This window comes from Triturus cristatus, chromosome 7 (genome assembly GCF_964204655.1).
Source record: "Triturus cristatus chromosome 7, aTriCri1.1, whole genome shotgun sequence".
In the NCBI taxonomy this organism is placed as follows: domain Eukaryota; kingdom Metazoa; phylum Chordata; class Amphibia; order Caudata; family Salamandridae; genus Triturus; species Triturus cristatus.
This window is the reverse complement of record NC_140590.1, coordinates 1232258033-1232278302: the sequence shown is the minus strand read 5'-3', so window position 1 is coordinate 1232278302 and position 20270 is coordinate 1232258033. Positions and strand designations below refer to the sequence as shown.

General features: G+C 43.8%; 1 protein-coding gene across 1 annotated transcript in view; it reads right to left on the bottom strand.

The window, feature by feature from the left end:
- The window catches only part of MAPK7 (mitogen-activated protein kinase 7), a 67628-nt gene that overhangs the window by 13852 nt on the left and 33506 nt on the right, over positions 1 to 20270 (bottom strand). The window contains exon 5 of the mRNA XM_085618668.1: positions 2108 to 3369. Coding sequence (XP_085474794.1) covers positions 2108 to 3369 — 1262 coding nt within the window. The remainder of the gene's footprint in view (positions 1 to 2107; positions 3370 to 20270) is intronic.

Below are 20270 nucleotides of genomic sequence, written 5' to 3'. Positions count from 1 at the left end.
AAAACACATTAACAACTCCAATAGGTCTTGCATGGGCGAAATCTATTGACTATGCCAGTACTTGTTTTAATTACAAGAGATTTTGCAAGTGCTCTGCCGGCGAAATATAATAATTGCAAGAGATTTTGCGAGTGCTGTGTAGGCGAAACCTAATGAAGAACCAGTGCTTTGACAATTTGTTGAACAAATGAATTCTTTAAAGTAGCTGCAACTAAATGTGACCAGCAGAGAGCAGACTTGAGCCATTTTCTTCGATTATATCTGTTCACCCGGTAGAGTTCATTGAAATTAACCCGAAGAGTATTTGTAGGGGCGGCTCCTCCGCTAAGGCGGAGGAGCGCCGGCTCACTGCCTTTCAGCACAGGGAAAAATTAAATAATGATAACGCGCTGCTATGATCATTTTATTTTTCGTGCTGGGGCAGTTTTGTGGGGTGCGGCTGGGCAGTGCAGGGGGGAGGAGTGGTGAGCACCCTCCTAAGTGCGCATGAATGTTTGGCCGGCCGTCTTGGGCCGGCCCAACGGTCATGTGCACTTTGCATGTTCTCCACCTAGGCTGCATTACAGCCTGGGTGGAGAACATGCCCAGGCTCCCATTCCCCATCTCGTGCAGACCAATCACAACACTGTATTACAGGGTTGTGATTGGCTTAGGGGAGCCTGAGTGCTTCCTGCCCGCACAGAAGCCCGGAAGAGGATGGAGGAGAGGCGGCGTGCAGCCAGCTCGCTGGCTGGCAGGTAAGTGGTCTTTTCTTTTTTTTTAAACACCCTCCTTCCCGCCCCACTACAGCTTCCCGGAAGCAGCCGCCACTGAGTATTTGTATGTTTTGTTTTAAAGTATTCAGCACTTCACGGAATGTACTCGACAGGCTGATTAAAGAGCGTGAGATGCCGATGTCCAAATAGCAAAAAAACATAAACAGCGAGCAACACCTGCCTTAAGTTATGAAGAAATCCCTTGTAAAGAAGATGGTGACAATCTGTTTCACAGTTTCCTTGAATACACAGCCGTTGTCCATCCAGACCACAGAAACAGCTACAGATGAATACTTCGGTGATGGTTCCTCGTCAGCATTGAAATCTAGTTTTCAGTCCAGTACTGCCAGCTTGTTTTCCACAGCATAATTTGATTCACCACCAACGTATTTTTTTGTGGCACAATGGGTCTGCAAACCACAGAACCATGTGTGTTGGACTGTGGCTAAACTTTGTTGATTGTTTACTCATTGCTTAAAATTGCAAGCGTGCGTGGGGGCTGGTGTAAGCCGCAACGTAGAGGAGGTGCTTTGGGTGCAAGCAACAACGCGGAAGGGGTGCGAGGGAGGAAGGGAGACAGTCAGAAAACTAGTCACTCTGAAGGAGTGCTGGAAAGGAACTAAAAAAATGCCTTGAGAAGGACACTGGCCGCCAACCAGAAACTGCACTTGGTCCATGCTCCAGGAAACAGCCGAACGTCAGGGAGATGAAAGAGAGAGTGAAACCTGCGGACCACTAAAAAGCAAGAAAATAAAAGCGATTGCGAAGCCAATGAGTAGTAAGCAATGGGCGGGATTTTTTTCCTAATCACAAGAGATAACAGGCAAAACTTATTCAAACAAAGAAGGTGAAAACCAAAAAAAAGATTCGAGCCGAAGCAGCATATCAGACCAATAAGCCTGTTGATGGCATTTAAGAACAGAGCATGTAGCGTTTCCTTTGAATGTTTTAGGGTCTATGGAAAATCTATCCGCTCATGTCCAAAGAATACTATTCAAACTTTTGAGCACCATTCTTAATTCAACCAATTGATGGAATGAGTATAGAGAGAAAATTAACATTTCAAATACACCAAGGTGTAAAAGTGGCATAACACCAGAAGGTGGTGCTTTAGGGACCTATCGAAAGCCATCAAGAAGAAAGTAAGACAAATCAAAATGTTTTAAATCAGAAACATCTAAAGCTGCCACAGTTAATAATAAAACCAGATACAATTTATGATAATAAAATGCCCTAAACAAGATGTGGAGGTAACTAGAAGTTAAGGTAGTAGGTGTAGGGATCTGCACTGTATTCTTCCTCTCCCACACAATAAAGGTATGTTGCTGTAAACAAAATGAGGGGGCTCTTACCTGAGACTTTGACAGTTGCTGGGTCACTAAGTGGATATCTGGACTGCTGACACTGCTGGGGACGTTCTGGGAGGTGACAGATGCAGTTGGTTGTTGGGCAAGACCTTCCAGTTGGGAAAGTATACCAGGGTGAGTATTGGCACTAGGTGGGCATAGAGATGTGGCATTGAGGCTTTGTGATGGTTCCAAGCTGGCCTTCTGTAGATCAGGGTTCTGGAGGAAGGCTGATTGATCTGGAATAGGTGGGTCTTTTTCATCTGTAATAGAGACTTTGGAGGCAAATGTGCCCAGGCTGAAGACCCCTGCTGCCTGCAGTGCTGCAACTGGGATGGTTACAGTAGCAGTGCCTTGAGGTACAACTATGCAGTTCTTAGCAGGGTGCGTACTTTCCTTGGCCTGCAGAACTGGCTGTGGCAGTCGGGCAGCAGAAGGACCATTCATAGGCCAGTCTTTGGCACACAGGTTAGCTTGAGTTGACTGGGTCACGTTTGTCCAAGAGTTAAGAGTAGTGGCCCTAAAATCAGGGGGAAACCTCGGCCCACAACTGTACTTCACACTAGCATCAGCAGAAGCCTGGTCGGATGCTGGTAGGCACTGTGGTTTGGGTGGCAACATCTTGTGGCACTGTGTGGGAGGGGCAACTGTCAAGGGGAATGCTACAGGTTGTGCAGGGAAATAGTGGACCAAATTAGTGCTGGAATTGGGGACTGCTTGTACCAAGGTTGCTGGCAAGGACCCCAAAACTGGGGGGCGGATCACCTCCTTACCTGGCACAACAGAGACTAGAGAGATGCCCTGAGTGCCTGTGACTATCTTCTCTGCAAAACCCACGAAGCGCACCGGTGGCTCCTGGATCTTGCCTGGTGGTTGCAGGCCATTAGCCAGGCCAGTTAGGCGCAAGATCTCCTTCAGACAGGATCCATTTTCCAAGGTGGGGGCGTTCTGGGATTTGCACTTGGATGCACTTAGCCCTGCTGGAGAACAACTGGCCGCTGCAGGCTTACGGTTGGATGTCGCAGTGTGGTTCTGGTCAATCATTTTGCTCCAACGCTCTAGCAGGTTCTTGTCATTTTCACTTAGCATCAGGCCCCCAAAACCAGTCGCTGATCGCAGCTCTTTCCGCTCCTTCTCCTTCCGTTTTCTCTCCCGCTCTTTGGCTCGCTCATGTCGTCTCTTCCGTTTTTCCTCGCGCTCCCGCTGCCGCTCCTGGGCAGTCACTGGTTTCTTAAGATCCGGTGGTTCTGGGAGGGCACTAACAGAATCTAGACAGAAAAAAGAAGATAAGGGATTATTGGGATGCAAAGGACCAAGACAAACTATCATCATACATAAAACAGTGAGGTAAGATGGCAATGGGCAAGGAGATAAAATGCCACACTTTTTAAATCCTTGGTCTCCCTCAGGTTAAAACGTTTCTTTTATTACTTTATTCTAAGCAAAACAATTATGTATGGCTTACAAGGAAGGGTCTGCTTAGATCAATTGTTCAGTTTAGAACATGCTTGTAGGGCAGATGCCCAAATAAAGTATATTATTTTTATTAAAGTCCTTTAATGTACTGAAATATCTTACTTAACAATTCATTTTGTTCTTTTAGAATCCATTCTGCAATTTGATGCATTTACTTTATATTACAATGATGCAACTCCAAAGCATTGTTATACAGGCAGATATTTACAAGCAATTGTCTCCCTGATTCCTGAAGCTAAAGACGCTTTGGTGAAAAAATAACAAAAGTTGCATATCATAGTTCAGCTTAAAAGAGCGTAAAGATATGTCTGGGTTTCGCTTTACTCAAATAAAAGCTCATGATCTGCCACCTTGGCTTTGGTCCAACACTAAAACAAATTAGTTCATTTCAGATTCTTATGTCTGTCTGAGATGGCTTCCATAACAAAATACTTCTGAATCCTTAAGCGGGTACAACAAAATTAACAAAGTTGCATTCCAAAAACAATAATAATCCTGGAATAAGTTTCCTATGTTGGTGCATTTTCTGATATAATCCTCAGAAGTCATCCAACAAATATATAAACTTCCCCAGTCTTCACTGTGCCTGGACTGATCAAGCAATCAGATCCAGCTTTAAGCTTAACTGCTTAGGCTACGAACTTTGAATAATGACACAACTTACACTATAAAACTACTTTGAAAAGAAATAAAATCTTTCTTTAAAAAAAAAAAAAAAAAAAAATTAAAAATAAAAACAAACCTGCATAATTAAGTTCGAAAAGTAATACTTTCCACAGCTTTTGATACAGAGCAAAATGAGATGCCACTGTACAGAGCATCATAATCTATAAAATTCTCTCAGTGCGGACATAAAATTCAATATTGTACATGTTTTCGAATGCTATTTCCCCAACAATTAGCAGGAAGAGATCATACAAAGCCATCTGTGCCTCGGGATCACCTCCATCTCCCTTCTGGAAAGCTATCAAGAAATTGTTGTCTTTTCCTTTCACCGCACAACAGGACTTCGGTTTTATCAATATGGATTACCAAACAATTAGCATGAATTCCAAGGTAACCATTTTTCAGTATACTTCGAGCGAAGTATAGCGTATCTGGACTTAACCATATGCATAGAATAAGCAACCACCATCCAACGGATCAATCTTGGATTAAAAGGAATTAAAGACATACAAACACTTTAGCAGGGAAGTCACCCTAAAATAGGACTGGTGCAGGGCACAACCCGAAGCAAATTGCCCAAAAGGAATCTAAAAGGCAGCCTACCACAATCTTTGCTACCTCAACTTGGGCCCAATTCTTGTACTGCAGTTTTCTTATGACTGATAGCAAGCCAGGCATGATACACCAGACGTGCTCTCTGTCCCATAATATGCCTAAATCGCTATATTGAAGGTAGCCAAGATGTTGTCATTGATGTTTACCATTAGCAAAGAGTACCAGCCAACAAATTCACCAGTTTTATTAATAGACAGAACAGAGGAATCTGTGAATTGAAATTTGCTGAATTTAGCCAAAGACCTTTCAAAGAAACATGAATGATGCCTTTGAGGAAATGAAAGCTGCACATTTGAGTTCATATGGACCTGCTGATTTCAAATTGTTGGAAATCCACCTCCAGGTCACAACAACGGTCGCTATCCCCTTCAGTGTTTCTAAACTTTTTAAAGCTGGGAGAAACACTCTAGTCATACACAAATAAAGTTAATTGAGTTACAAATATCCTCATAGATAGGAGTCCATTTAGCTGGAAAACTAGACTTAGAGAACTTTTAAGGATACCACATTAAAATTGTACCAGGGTATTCCGAATCTCTTGGCCCTTATAGTCATTAACAAATGCGTGTGGGCAAGACTACCTAACACATGTATGTGTGTGGTTATTTGTATAGCGTGAACCTAGGGATGAACAGGGCAAAGGCAAACATACAGTCAACAATTGATAGGAAAGATAGCTGGTTATTGGATTGTCACTACATTGTGAAGTACTATTCTTAAAAGAGGCGTGTCTTCAACTCTTTACCATATTAGAGCAGTGTTGGAGCTGTCCTTATGGATGTTGTTCCAAATCTTGGATGCTGTAGTGTTGTGTGATCATGTGCAGTGGGACACTTGTGGTCCTCAGCGGACTCATTACAAAATTACGTAATCAGTGGGGAGTTATCTGGATGTGGTCAATAAAGTTTAGGACGTAGTGCGTTCAGTTAACGGTTGCATGTGGAAGAATAAAGACGTGTGTTACAGAGCTCCTTGTATGGCATGATTATTTGCGTGCTCCAGAGCTGGGGAGGACGCGACAAATGGCGACGAATAGGAGTACATGCCCCGAAGAAACAAAACTGCTCTCCCTGAGAGTTTGCCAAGGTTCAACAAACTGCTTGTGAGTGCCACGAACATCCCAAGAAGCAGTTAACGGTTGGTGTATGCGGAGTCAAAGCACTGCTCTAGCTCTTACAAGGCCCTCAAAGAAAGTGAAGGCCCTACCTAGGAGCACAATCAGAAAGCCGGCCAGAAGCCTTCTGGTAAGGCCGAAAAAGAAGAGATACTGCACCACAGAACCATCGTCCAAACAAAGCAGAAACACTAAAGGCAGCGGCAGCCAGGTACGAAGAAGCGCTAAAGGCAGCGACAGCCAAGTGCAAGAAAGCAATACAGGAAGAGACGAGCAGGCGTAAAGAAACCCTAAAGGCAGTGACAACCAGGTATGATGCGCTAAGTTGAGAGCAGTAACAAACATGTGCACGAGACAAAACCGTTACTCACAGTTAAGAAAGAAGATGGCACCATACAACATCAGCCAGCCTGGGCGTGACGGCCCAGATGTAAGCACACGGCTGATACTTACAGAAGTTGCAGGTCCAAGTGAACAGCGACTGTCATTGGGACAGCATATGCTCTCAACGTCAGTAAGTCCTAATACATGTTATGATGCTGCAGAGTTTCTGAAACCACCACTCAACATTACAAAAAAATAGGAGATTGGCGCCAGATGGACTGCATGGATGGAAATGTTCGATGACTTCATAGCTGCTCTAAAACATAGGTACTCGCAAATATTTTACCAGGGGCCAAAAAGTGTGGTCCATGATGTGACAGTCAGCTGCAATGATGCCAGCAGGGTGCCGGTCGGGCTGAGGAGGGCATTGGCGATAAGGTGGGTATAGTCGAAGCAAAGCATATACATCTAGTTGCTGAATTGCACAATGCGAAACCAGAAAACCTGGGATTATTCCCGGCTTCCCCACTTTAACAACCTGTGTGACCCCTTATGTTCGTTACCATCATGTTTTGAGACCAAGGGTACACTTGTGGAGCTTGCGTAGCTGAAGCGTGCTTTGTTCCTACCCTTCCTGGCATGCTTCCACTCCCTCTTTGTCATTTGGGGCAATGTGCGGGTTTCGTCTTGATTATGTCCCTATGTGCGCTAGGATCTCCTCTTTGCCCAATATGCGTTTCTCTCTTGCCTACTCTGGCATCCATAGCCTCTGGGCGATCAGTTTTCCCAGTCTGTTCTTCCTGTTCGACAGACTACTATCAGTTAGGGGGTGGTGGAGTCAAACTCTTCAGCACTGCGGACCTTGAATTCAGGGAAGGAATAAAGCCTAGTCTGGGAACTCTTCGGTATGTCAAAAATATCAGAGTCAATCCTATGGTGTTCGACAGTATTTATCACAGGGTTATGCTGAGATTCTACAAGTTCCTGACCTGCTGGTGCTATGTTGCCTTGTCCCATTTTGCGAGGGTCGCCCTCGGCGAACAGACTGTATGGTCACAGTTTTTTTTTTTTAGATCAAAATCATTGGTGACAGGGGGACATAAATAGGTGTTTCTGCTGTAACCTCCTAGGTCCCACTGCCTAAACGGTTAGGGTAAGGGGTGACTTGAGCAGGAGAGCTAAGACCGGGTGCAGGGTTGCCGACCGCCTTTATATGCTGATTTTCACTTGAGGCAATTTTGCCACCTTGATCATTAACAACTTTAAAAAGTCTGTTATCTTTGAATTTTTAGGCTTTTCAATTAGGTCCTTGATCCCTTCCATGGTTTGGTGTACTTCCAAAATATCACTGCAGTGTGGATTACCTGCTGCTTGTAGACTGTTTTCTAGGCTACTATTATCTACAGAGGAGCACTTTAGTATTGCACGTTTGGCTCTTCTTTTTGATGCTTCTTCTGCTATAGGCTCCCGCTTTCTCTTGTTATTGGCTGGCACTTTGCCTCTTAACCTACCAGATCTCATTTTGAGGCGGGTTGAGTAGTGTTGTAGTGGCGACAGGGGAATTGACGCTGACAGTAGTAGTGGTAGTGCAATCCACTTATCAGATGTATAGGAATTATATGGGCAGTGAACTTTACAGGTTCACACACTGAGGTTTAATACTGTCCTATGTGCAGAGTCTAGTTGCTACCTTTTGTTCGAGAGAGTGGGGCAAGGGCAAGCCGGACAACTGCATCTGATTTAGTTTGGGGGGTTTAGCTCCACCGGATGCCCCCAAGGCGCAGCCTCGCTTCCCTGTCTCACCTCACCTCCTTATTTCTTAATTGAGGTACGGGGGCATAAGCACGCCAACGGTGCCCACTCACCCAGTTTGGGTCTTCCTTCTCCCCTGTATGGGGGAGGGTTGTGTAGACTGCCTGCAGTAGGGTCCTGAGTGGTCCTGCGCAGTTTTCCAAGTAGACTTGATAGATTTATGGGGCTCACCTGGTCAAAAGCCACACAACAGTCCTAGCTGGGTCGTTTCCGTAACACATGGACGTGCCTGCCAACTGTGGAGCAAAGCGCGGACCTGCTTTTCAACTATTTTCTGGACCTGCGGCTGTACCACAGCAGCTGCTTCCTGTCACCATATGGATACTACCAGCTGCTTCCTAAAGCCAGATAGATACGGTAAACAAATACCGCTGGAATGGGGCGAGAGCGGGTGTGGCCAGTTACCTGGTGGCACGCAAACGATCCTCTAATGCTTTTGAACGCAGCTTCTCTCCTGGCGGCTTCCCAACTCACCACTGCTTCTCTTTTCACTGCTGTTGTCAATGGGGGCTCGCTATGAAGCACCTTTTCTGGCTCCCGCTGGCTGCAAGGTCGTGGGAGTGGAGAGAGTGGTGGAGGTATATGGGGATGGAGCTCCAACTTCCCTGCGCTCCGAACCTAAGCCCTGCAGCCTGTGGACTGCGACCACAACACCACCTTCTTGCTCCTCGCTCATCCGTTCGCCGGCTCCTCCCCTCACTCTGTGACACGTAGCACCAGAACAGAGACAGAGGGTTTCTGCATCACGAGTAAGACAAGTCCACCTGATGCCCAAGTCAAGCATCTGAGTCTACATCTATGATAACAGTGCAACTCCTACATCTCATAAGACTATCTGGAAGATTGGTGCGAGCACCTCAAAGACTCATTGAGGAACTCTAATGTATATATGTTTCCTGTACTTTTATTTAACATAGGGAGAGATGTAGTATCATGTGATGATGTGCAGTAGAACCTTTGTTGTCCTCGGCGGACTCCTTACAAAATTAATTATTCCGTTGAGGGGTATCTGGGTGTCGCCAATAACGTTTATGACATAGTGCGTTAAGTTAACCATTGCATGCCAAAAAATAAAGACGTGTGTTACACAGCTCCTTGGGTGAGACCGTCATTTGCGTGCTCCAAAGCCGGGGAGGACCGGACAGGTGCTTAGATGGAAAAGGCTTGTGGCCTCATTTTTACTTTTTTACACGTTATAATCTCCAGTCTGATGGTGACCTGACAGCAGGTGTGCCAGGAGCCACCAGAGATAGTGAGATCATAAATCTAACTGTACTTACCAGACATGGCAAGCCATGCACTCTTCATACCATTAATCCTTTCAAGTGTAACCTCTGAACCCTGAGGGGTTCCCCAAAAGCCCTCACACTAACCAATAACTGGGCCCAAAGACAAAGAAAATAATCAGCATTTTCTCTAGTAATTGAAGCATGTGCTGCCCTTTTATTTTAAATGACTACTGTTGGGCCAAACCTTTATATGTTGGATTACTAGCTCTTCTAGTCATTACTGTCAAGGCATCACAAACATATATTTTTGCCAGTAGGAAAATGAATTGTCACTGATCCTGTATGCCTTTCCAGAAATAATTCTTACTTGCTTGGTTAACTGCATTTTAAATAACATGAAGTACAGAGTTACATTGGTCAATTTCTAATCCATGGAGCCAACTCCAAATCATTCCTGTTTAATAATACTTGTCTGAAATTGCCCTTCAAGACAGAATTTTTTTAAGGTAGCAAAAAGCATATAAATTCTTGGGTTTCAATTTTCTCATCCCCCCATTACCCCTGCCATGGCTTATAGGCGCATATAACCATAGCTCTTCTGAATCGCATTCAGTCAATGATGCAAGTTTCGACAAATTAAAACCCAGACGAGAACAAGCACCGGCAAAGCCAACAGGTCTTGACCTTAGACCTACTTGCTTTACCAATAACTTGTGTTCATGCTGTACAGGTAAAGAACCCTAATCACCTGTAGAGGTTCAGATATGGAATATTACTGGTATATAAATTGACTGCCAGAGTGTTTCACCTCAGTTCATTGCGTTTATTGTAGAGCTCAGAAGGACACCATTGAGCATTATTTGTACTTATACCAGTTATATTGTGGCCACGGGAAATAGTGTCGGAAACAACTTCTAGCAAGGGCTCTGGCTAGAACTCTGAAAACATATATGGATTCCTATAAATTTGAAACATAGTAAGCGTTGCATTTTCAAAGTATATAGATAAAGCAAGAAAATGGTGGGGGGATTATTTAGACACAGGACTTGGCAGGCAAATTATGAATACTGTAGAGGAAATTTACAGATGAAACCAGGGGCTGCACATATATGAAGTAACTGTTTGATTAACTAAAGTCAAGATTTTACAAAAATATGTTTCTATTTTTTTTCCCCATAATAGTTTTTTCTTTCTATTATGAAATGTAGATGGTACTATTTGCTAATGAGATAATAATTTGCCTGTGGATTACATGTTTATTCCTAATAAACAAGTGTGTTTTACCAGGACATAAGGGCTCACCTGAGGACAGCATGGATCTCCTGGGAAGGATACAGCTTTCCATGAAGATGTGCAAGAAGAATGCACCTGCCCCGAACAAAACCTAATACTTAATTCCACACTCACTTAAAGGAATGACATTCCAAAGGGAAACACGCCATGTATTCCAGCACTGCTTTGGAATTTACACACTAGTCTGGAGGCAACCACAGTCGCCACATTGCTAGGATAGATGTTTTTGTTGATTTACATATTCCTTTAAAAGACTTATCATTTTGTGCCTGATTGAGGAAGGTACAAAATCGCGTTGGACGACCAGAAGCTTCCAGTAGAAAACAAGTATCAGCTGTGATGATGAGCAAAGAAGCAGGGAACAGTTTATTCAAAGTGCAGGTGAAGATACCACTTGTGCAATAATGACCCCTCAATACCAAATGCAAAACAAAACCACAAATGCTGCCTTTGGACAAATTGTTGCACAGTGAATACCCGTTTACAACACCACACCTGGGCATCAGTGCACCAACCCTTCACATAACAGACGGACGAAAACATTGAGAAATTATAATGGACAAACCCAGTATGCAGATGCACACACAACAAGCATTTACAATGCAATAGGTCTCGCATTTACGCGAGTTTAAGCTATTGGATTGTAAATGACAATGCCTTTTATTTAGGTTTTAAAAACCAAAACATAAATAAAAGGCATTGTCGTTTACAATGACAATAGCTCAAACTCGTGTAAATGCAAGACCTATTGCATTACAAATGGTAGGCATCACAGACAACGGGAGGAAGGAAGACTGCACGGACAACGGGAGGGAGGACGGGGGGTGCAGAAGGCACAGACAACGGGAGGGAAGGTGGGGTTGTAAAAAAGGCACCAAAGCATGTCGTGCCAGCAGTAAGAGAAACTCGATAAAGAAAATAGTGCTTAAAGACTGAATAACAGGTACCGTGTAACAACCAAAAACCAAAGTAAAATGGCCAAACGCCATGGGAGGTGACAAATAAAGACAAGGCGGTACTAAGGAGGGACTAATAAGCCTATGTACGAATCAGAAGCCAGCATTTAGGAAGGACAATGACATAAGTCAATGGCAAATATGGGCGGAGAGTGGGCGTGGCTTCTATTCCCTACTCAACTACAACAAGTCTCGCAGAGCAGCGCACGGACACTAGGCTCGACCTGAAAAGGAGCCTTCAAAAGCCAATTTTGACCAAAAAGACCTTCTCTGAATTGGTTTCCACGAAAAGGTCAATGCCATTCATTTTGAAATTTCCATTAAACAGTATAGATACAATGGTTTCTCAGTAATGCTATTCCATTAAATCGTTTTCCTATGAAATTACATACAACCCTACTGACTACCTCAGTGTTTTTACTACCACCGATACAACTACTTCTGGTCGAGTGAATAAAAGCCCTGTTACTCTTGCACTCACTTATACTACCAGAAGAAGCAAATTACAACCAGCACTATATTACAATGCCTAGAACTATTGCTATAATTACTGGTATTTTTACATTCAGAATATGCTAGTAAAATCTAGGTAACACTGAACCTATATTTAAAAGATGAAATACTGGTTTCCTTTCTCATATTTTACTGAGTCTTTTCCACTTACTTCTTTAAGAAAGTGTTAATAAAGTGTGCAATTAGAAACTGACCGTTGTAAAGTGTAATTAACGGCTCTGATCTTAATGAGTCTATCCAATACGGAGCTAAGCAGAATCCATAGACAATGCTTTTCTGCATCTTTAGGTATTCTAGGACTGTATACATAACTACAAGTCCTAGAATGAGCTGAGATGCACCCTGCTACCTAAAAGTGAGTACAATCATGGAGGACAGTGGAGTCAATGTAGGATCTCACTTCACTACAAACGAGTAAGCCATAGAGTGTCTGTGAGCGTCATCTTTCCCTGTTCCCCTATGATAGAAAGTAACACCCTTCAACCATTTGTTTATTTATTCATGTATTTGTATACAGCGCAGACAATACCCAAAGGTGCTGCTAGAGTGATTAACAGCAGACGAGTGCATTTTAAATGGATAATTACTGAGGGTTCAAAATTCACAATTGTTAACAAAAATAGTTACACAAGGTCAAGAAGGCATGGACAACAGGATAGAGGGCGGGGGGATAAAGAAGGCATGGACAAATGGAGGGAGGACGGGGTGTGTTAAAGAAGGCACGGACAACGGGAGGGCAGGGGGTTAAAGAAGGCACAGGGGGAGTAAAGAAGGCGCGGACAATGGGAGGGAGGGCGGGGTTGTAAATGGTACACCAAAGCATGTTGCCTGCGGAAGTAAAAGGGCCAGTCGCCATGGGAGGTAGCAAATGAAGGAGAGGCGGTACTAAGGAGGGACTAACAAGCCTATTAACGAATCAGAAGCCAGCATTTAGGAAGGGCAATGACACAAGCCAATGGCAGAGAGTGGGCGGGGTTTCTACTGTATTCTATTTGCATGCGCGCTGACTCTAGGCTTGATCTAAAAACGATGTGGATACCAACGGCTTCATGGAAACTATGAATGCACTGTGATCAGCACAGCATAAGCATCACACCCAAAGTTCCACATCTCACAGGTAGGTACCAGTAAAGGCAAGGCTTGCATTCATTCAGAATGCACTTATATTGTTATGTGCACAAACAAGAAGATATGTTAACACAACAATTACGGTGTGGTTTCATAAATGAAAACATAATTAGCAAAATATAATGCCTCCCTTTGCAAGATTAAAGATTAGGTTACTAGCGTGGTGCTATTTAAGAGTATGTTACTAATAAAATAAACACAGATCTGTGTGGTCCTATTTAATAAAGATCATGTTACTAATTAAGTAAACACGGATTAGTGTGGTGCAATGAGCAAGGTGAATGATGACTTTATTTGAAAGAAATCCAATAAACCAACCACAATGCCTCTATTTAAATCATACTAAGAGAACTAATGCAATAAACATGGCAAAAGAACAATGTTGACGTTATTTTATGGATACATAAATGGGATTTTCCTTAAAGGTGAATTACAAAAACATGTTACATTTGCAAAAACAACTAAACAGGAAAAATAATTGTGCAATACCCACACAAGTGGTTAATGTGAACAAACAAAATCATCACCACATTCATTTACATAGTGCAGACACAAAGTGAGGGTGTTTTAAACAAGCTCTGGCAAAGTCAATACGTTGTGCCTTTATAATGTGATGAGCAAGTTTTGGGGTTTGCCAATGCTTGTTTATAAAGTATTGTTTAAACAAAGAAAAAAATACTAGGAAACAGCAAACACATATCTTACAGTAACTTGAAACTGAACATTGAATTAAATATTTCCAATCCTTATAAACAGCATGGTTTGCTAGTCAAATACATTCCACAAAGGAAACTGAACAGAATTAATAAGCACTGGCAACGCCAATAGGATTTGCCTGTGTCTTTTTTTTCATGATGTTTTATAGTATTGATTTGGTATGATATGGTATAGTATGGCAGGGCATTGTATAGTATGATATGGTATGGCTTGTCATTGTATGTTATGCTAGCGTATGGGCTGTCATTATAAAGCATGGTATGGCCTGTAAATGTATAGTATGGTATGGTTTGCCCTGCCATACAGTATGGTCTGTCATTGCATAGTATGGTATGGTTTGAGAAAATGAGAACAGCTGCATTGTTAACGCTAGTATTGGAAATGTAACTGTACAGGTTGCATAAATTTACACTGCATATCTGTGACAATGGGGATCCTGGGGCACCAAGGCAGTCAGGAGTCAATGGGCTCCAGTTGCATCAATTGGAGCTGTTCTCCACTCGCGTCTTAGGGCAACAGTACTACTGGACCTCCAACTGGATAACCAAGCACTCCTCTCCAACACTTGAGTCTCTCAGGTTAGCAAGACAGAGTAGTCTAAGGTTTACTCAAGGAGGGGCGGTTAGACAGACATTCAGAATCCAGTTTACACCGTAATACCAGCAAATAAGATCAATGTCCCATCAATGCTTCACTTTATACAAGAAAAGTACTTTAATACACACACACACAAAATGATTCTACACATAAAACTAGAATGCACAGCGAAAACCACCTACCACCCTTTAGGCCAGAGTTCGGACCACAAACAGTAATGAAGAGCCTAGACACTAAGCACTATAAAAACACAGTTAACACTGCATTAAACAGGTCACGTTGCACAGAGTTACTCTTCAAAGCTAGAGCAATGGTACCAATGCTCCTATTACGGTATTAGGGTTTCAGCAGTTGATATGACGTCTAATGTTCCTGGTTCAGCCACTGTCCCACCGCCCAAAGCAACAGAAGTGCTCACCCTTCTTTGGCGAGGACACTGCTCCGGGTTTGCCAGAAGTCTGGATAGGGGTGCCTGGTGACTTGACACAGTTACTGGAGTCCCACTAGTCCGGTGTCTGTCTACCCTCATACCCGCAGATGACACAAAAGAGGTAGGGGTCTGTACCACATGGCAAACTGGTCACATTATAGATTTTTTAATAGCAGGGCACCTACGAAGACGGTGCTACTTGCTACTGGTACAGGACAAGCAAGGGCAAAGCTGGAGAGTATGCAAATTCTGGGACAGGGAGCTACACATGGTAACTTGAAGCACCCACACGACCTCACAGCACAGGGAAGGGGTCAGGGGCAAAGCAGTCTCACCTTCAGTGATAATATGGTGCTAGCCAGTCTCCCTCGATGTTGAGGGGCAGCACGTTTCTTTATCTTGAGCAGCGGTCTGAAGTCTTGTGTTCCAAGGATGGAACCCTCCACAGTTTGGTCTCTACTCTGATGCCCAGCCCGACCAGCTGCAGTCCCAGCTCCTTCCATCAGACTAGCAAATTCCTTTTACCAGTACTCCATCACGGACATGCCTTCTCAAATTCGAACCCTATCCATGGGTCTGAAAGAATGGCAATCCAACCCCTGGACTCTACTCCTGGGTCTCTGCATTCTCGGCAACCAGTGGTGGGTGCCTTGTCGGAAAAGAGGTCACACTCGAGCAACACAATTTGCCACAATGAGGTCAGACTTATCATTCCCTGAGTGGAAGGCTGATCCAATCAGAGTCTGCAACTTTTGCATCCTGGGTGCCACTCCAATCCTGGTGGATATTTCCTGCATGATCCATGCGCAATGAAGCTCTCTCCAACCCAGCTGCGTTGGAGACAGCAAAACACAGGCTCCCAGTCTCCCTGGGAGCACAAATCCTTGGCGCTCAGGCCAATCCTTAAGCTGCTCTCATGCATGACAGAAGCTTCAGGATTAGATGCAGGGGAGGCTGGGAGCCTGTGCTTGCAGTGGAGCCACAAGAGGAGCAGAAGACCGGCGATGCGACGGACTGACTTCAGGAAAGTCCCCCCCCCCCCCTTTTTAGGTCTTGCCTGAGCCAGCGCATGCACTACTCTGCGAGACATTTAGTAAGTGGGTTTTCAAAGTGCTACCACATACTTTTGCTGGCCTCAAGCTTGCGTTTACGAGTGTGTGAACATGCACAGCCGCCATCTGGCTTTCTGAAATGGCTCATTAAGCCTTACAGCACGTGAATCACCTTCCCCTTTCTCTCTGCTCTCACTACCCCCTCCCTTCTCCCCCTCTCTCGTCAGCTTCATGGCAGCGAGTGAATCATGCTCCTCCACCCCTTTGCTGTCTGCTCTCACTATCCCCTCCCTCCTCATCAGCTTCATGGCAGACTCTACAAGGCTTATTTTAAATTGGACATTGACCACGCGCACAAAGTAAATATTGATGAGCCCTGTGGAAATTTTATTTTATTGTTAGCCGAGATCAGACTCTCACAGTACACACATCTTTCACAAAAACAACACATGGTACATATTTAGGCAATAATACTAACCATCCTGCCATTTACTTTTATGGTAAACAAAGTGCTCTGTCAGCAAAGGCAGCCTAGTCTGATAATTAAACAATTATTTTGTACTTAAACATACATTTCCGTCTTGTTATTATGAAATTAATTGAGTGCGTGCATTTAAAACAAGCATTTGCAATACAATAGGTCTCGCATTATTAAAGTTTGAGCTATTGGTGTTGCATTATTTAGCAATTCCAATAGCTCAAACTTTCATAATGCGAGACCTATTGCATTGCAAATGCTTGTTTAAAAATAATCTCATTATCCATCCCCCCTACCCGCCCTCCCGTTACCCACCCGCTTGCCAAAGCCAAGAACTTGGCCATAGGGGAGACCTATTGGGTTTGCCAACGATTGTTAAAGTTAGTCACTGCACAAATCTTTAAAACGTGCTAGGTAAAATTTTATTGCAAACAGCTTTGTATGTATTTTCATCACAATTTACAGCTGTTTTTCCAACATTTCTTTGCATTAATGTTTCAGGTGAGCAAACGGATGACGTTGGTTATGTAATAAAAAGCATCGTCTCAACATGGATATTTAATGCAGAGTAGTAGGGCAGCCAATCACGGGGAGTCAAAGATTTTGAACTCATTCTGCCAAGCGTCACACTGCCGAGACATAAAAAGTGTCAAGTGACAAGGAATCAAACCCTAATACTGGACGTATTGGTAACCCTCAGATTGTACTGTCTGAGGACAGAGTAAGCATCAAAGTGTAACGTATTCTACCTTACAAACATCACTTGGGAGCTTAGTGAGTTCATGCACTTACTGCAGAGCTCTATGGCAACTTCCAGGTTTTGGACAAGTCCCAGCAGACCTGACACAATCTTAAACCATGCGAGGTTATTAACGCAAGGATCAGGCACTAGAAGTTGTATCTAACGTTTGTAAAGTGCCTAGGCGCCGTTTACGGGAGCACGGTGCGATACCTCATTATTATTACCACTCGGGAAGTAGTCTAAAATAAAATTATGTCCGCTCCCCCATGCAGAACGTTGTGAGGTGCCCGAGACACCCGTGTCTCAGTGGTGCTCATAGTCTTCAGGCTGAATAGCTGAAGCCCTCGCTGCAGGGGGCCCGTGTTACCTTTTGCATTCAGGTTTGGCGTCCTCGTGCCATTGAAGGCAGAAGAAGCATCCGTGTTTCCGTGCCTCCACGGACTGCTTTCTGTAGATTGTCGCGCACGAGCATCGAGCGCTGCCGACGGAGGAGATATATTGATATTGATCCGCATTGATTTTATGTTCGATGGGATTTGGCCAATTAGCGCTTGTTTCTAATTCTCGAAGATCAGGTGAATGGAAATGCTGCAGCGGCGCTAAATCTTTACAGAGGATAACAAGCCCAGCAGAGCGTGGCGCGCGCGCTTGGCGGGGGCGGGGGAGCGCATTCCAGGCGGGGGAGCGGACCCTTTGAAGTATGATGCCGAGGGCGCCAGTGGGCTGAAGCGCTTCCCCAAACGTATTGCATGGCGGCACGATGCACATGATTGTGCGTGTGCTCGCCATGCAATCCACTTTTGGGAGCACTTTGAAATTCCCCTTTACTAGAGTCTCGCATAGCGATTGCGTAAACGCATTAGCTAGGCGAGACCTAAAAATGAAACCATGTGCTATATTTGCTATTTACCCAAGGACAGCCTCGGCCATAAGTTATAATATGTATTAAATTTCCCTCTTTTGCTTTTAAGTACTACAAACATTCTTTCCAGTTTTTAAAACTTTACCCATATGTGAAACTTTATTGACGCCACATTTGCCTCTTCTAACGCTGGGACTAATATTTAGGAGGACCAAACCACAAACATTTCGGGACCCTTATATTTGCAGTGCCAGGACATCCTCATCTCCTTATACACGCTTTCGTGCTTAAACAAACATTTCCGTTTTGTTATCATTAAAGAAATAGAGTGCGCACATTTTTAATTTTTAATTCTTAATTCATTTTGGCAGCTATGCTCTGCATTAAAATACTCTGGCAAAAGCAATTACAATTAAATGTATTCACCGATTTGAAGACAAACACAGAAGAGAAATGTGTATTTTTAAAGCATGCCCCTCCAGTTACGTATGGATACCAGCTAGCCTTGAACGTTTCCTTCACTGGACCCTGTTACTCAACGCTGTAAGGGATAGGCTTGGAGCGCTATTCTTTGAACTGGGACAGGTCTGCTTCCAGTGGAAAGCAGCCTTCTGAGGTTTCCTAGGAACTGAATGTATCTTCTGTCATTAAAGCTCGCATGCTTTCACTTTTTATCCATTGTAGACCTAAAATGTTCTTTTCTTCCTGTATAATCTAGAATGAATATTATTGGAACAATGGCTGCATTACCAGTGTCCTATATTGAAACATGATATTGGGGACACACTCACTCTCACACACACACACTCTCTCACACTATCACACACTCCCTCTCTTACCCTTGCTCTCTCACACATATGCTCTCTCACACACTCTCTCACACACGCACTCTCTTGCACGCTTTCTCACGCTTGGGGGCACCCTTACAGCACGCGCACCAAAACAGCACTCCCCAGCACTGTTTTGCACTCTCTGACTCCAACTTATATAATTCTATTGCTCCTTTATTCTCTCTCTCTCGCTTCTCACTCTCTCTCCCATCTATTCTCTCTCCTCTAGTTACGTTTGTTATTTCTTTGTGTACTGCTGTCTCACAAATTATTTTGTGTTATTTTATTAGCTTATTGACTCATGCACGGCTTTTCTTTTGCGTCTGGTTTAAAATATTTTATTTAAACAAATCTGCAAACAGCTGCTGCTTAGCGCGCGCGCGCGCACGTTCACTCCCACCACCCCTCCCACTTGTTTACATCTTCAAGGCTCAAGGCTCAAGCCCGCCCAGCTCCAATAGTTGTTTCCTGTGTGTCCAGGCTGTCATCGCAAAATCAACTTAATTTGTTGAATGAACGATTCCGGAGCCCGGGCTCAACTCTCAACGCAAGCATTCACAAAAACATCACAAAAAAGGCACGCTAGTGTACATGATATGCAGTGCAAAGCTCCACTCTTTGGAACTCTTTTTCGAAATTTCTAATAGAAGGTGAATATTTTTAGCTAAATAAACTTGAAAACCCAACCCTTTCCAGCAAAAACGTACACGTACCTGAAAACCCAACTCTCTTTCCTCCCAAATGCGGGCATTTCTTGCAATTCTACATCCTGTCCCCAATGCTCTGAAGCAACAGAAGACAGCGTGTGACGCGCTACACATCAACCCAGTTTTATACCAGATACCATCGCACGCGCTGTATCCAGTACTCTATTCTCTGCTCCAGTAGATGTATAATGAACACATAAAAAATAAATATACGAGAAGTTGGTTTGCTCGTCATATTTGCAGAGTTCTTTCAATAGGTGCACTCCATTCACTGTGTAGTAATTTGTAAACCTTCATTTGTGAAACTGAAAAATCAAAAATAGAATTACTGTCTGATCAGCAGCCGACAGGGCCATTTCTTTGATGGATTTTAATCTTTCTGTGCCAGCTTGCTTAGGCCTTGTGGCGCACTTCCAAATCACGCAGGGTTTCTTCAGCGAGTCCGAAAACAACAATGGGCATAAGGCTGAAAATACACCAACTTGTATTTGTAAAGAGAGACGGGCCAGTTGCGAGGCAACATGGTGTCCCTGGAAAAAAAGCTGAAAGATTCACACTTCCCTCTTCCTGACCTCTCACCCTGTTTTTTGGTCTCGCCTATGCAGCGCTCTACCCCTCTCTCTCTCTC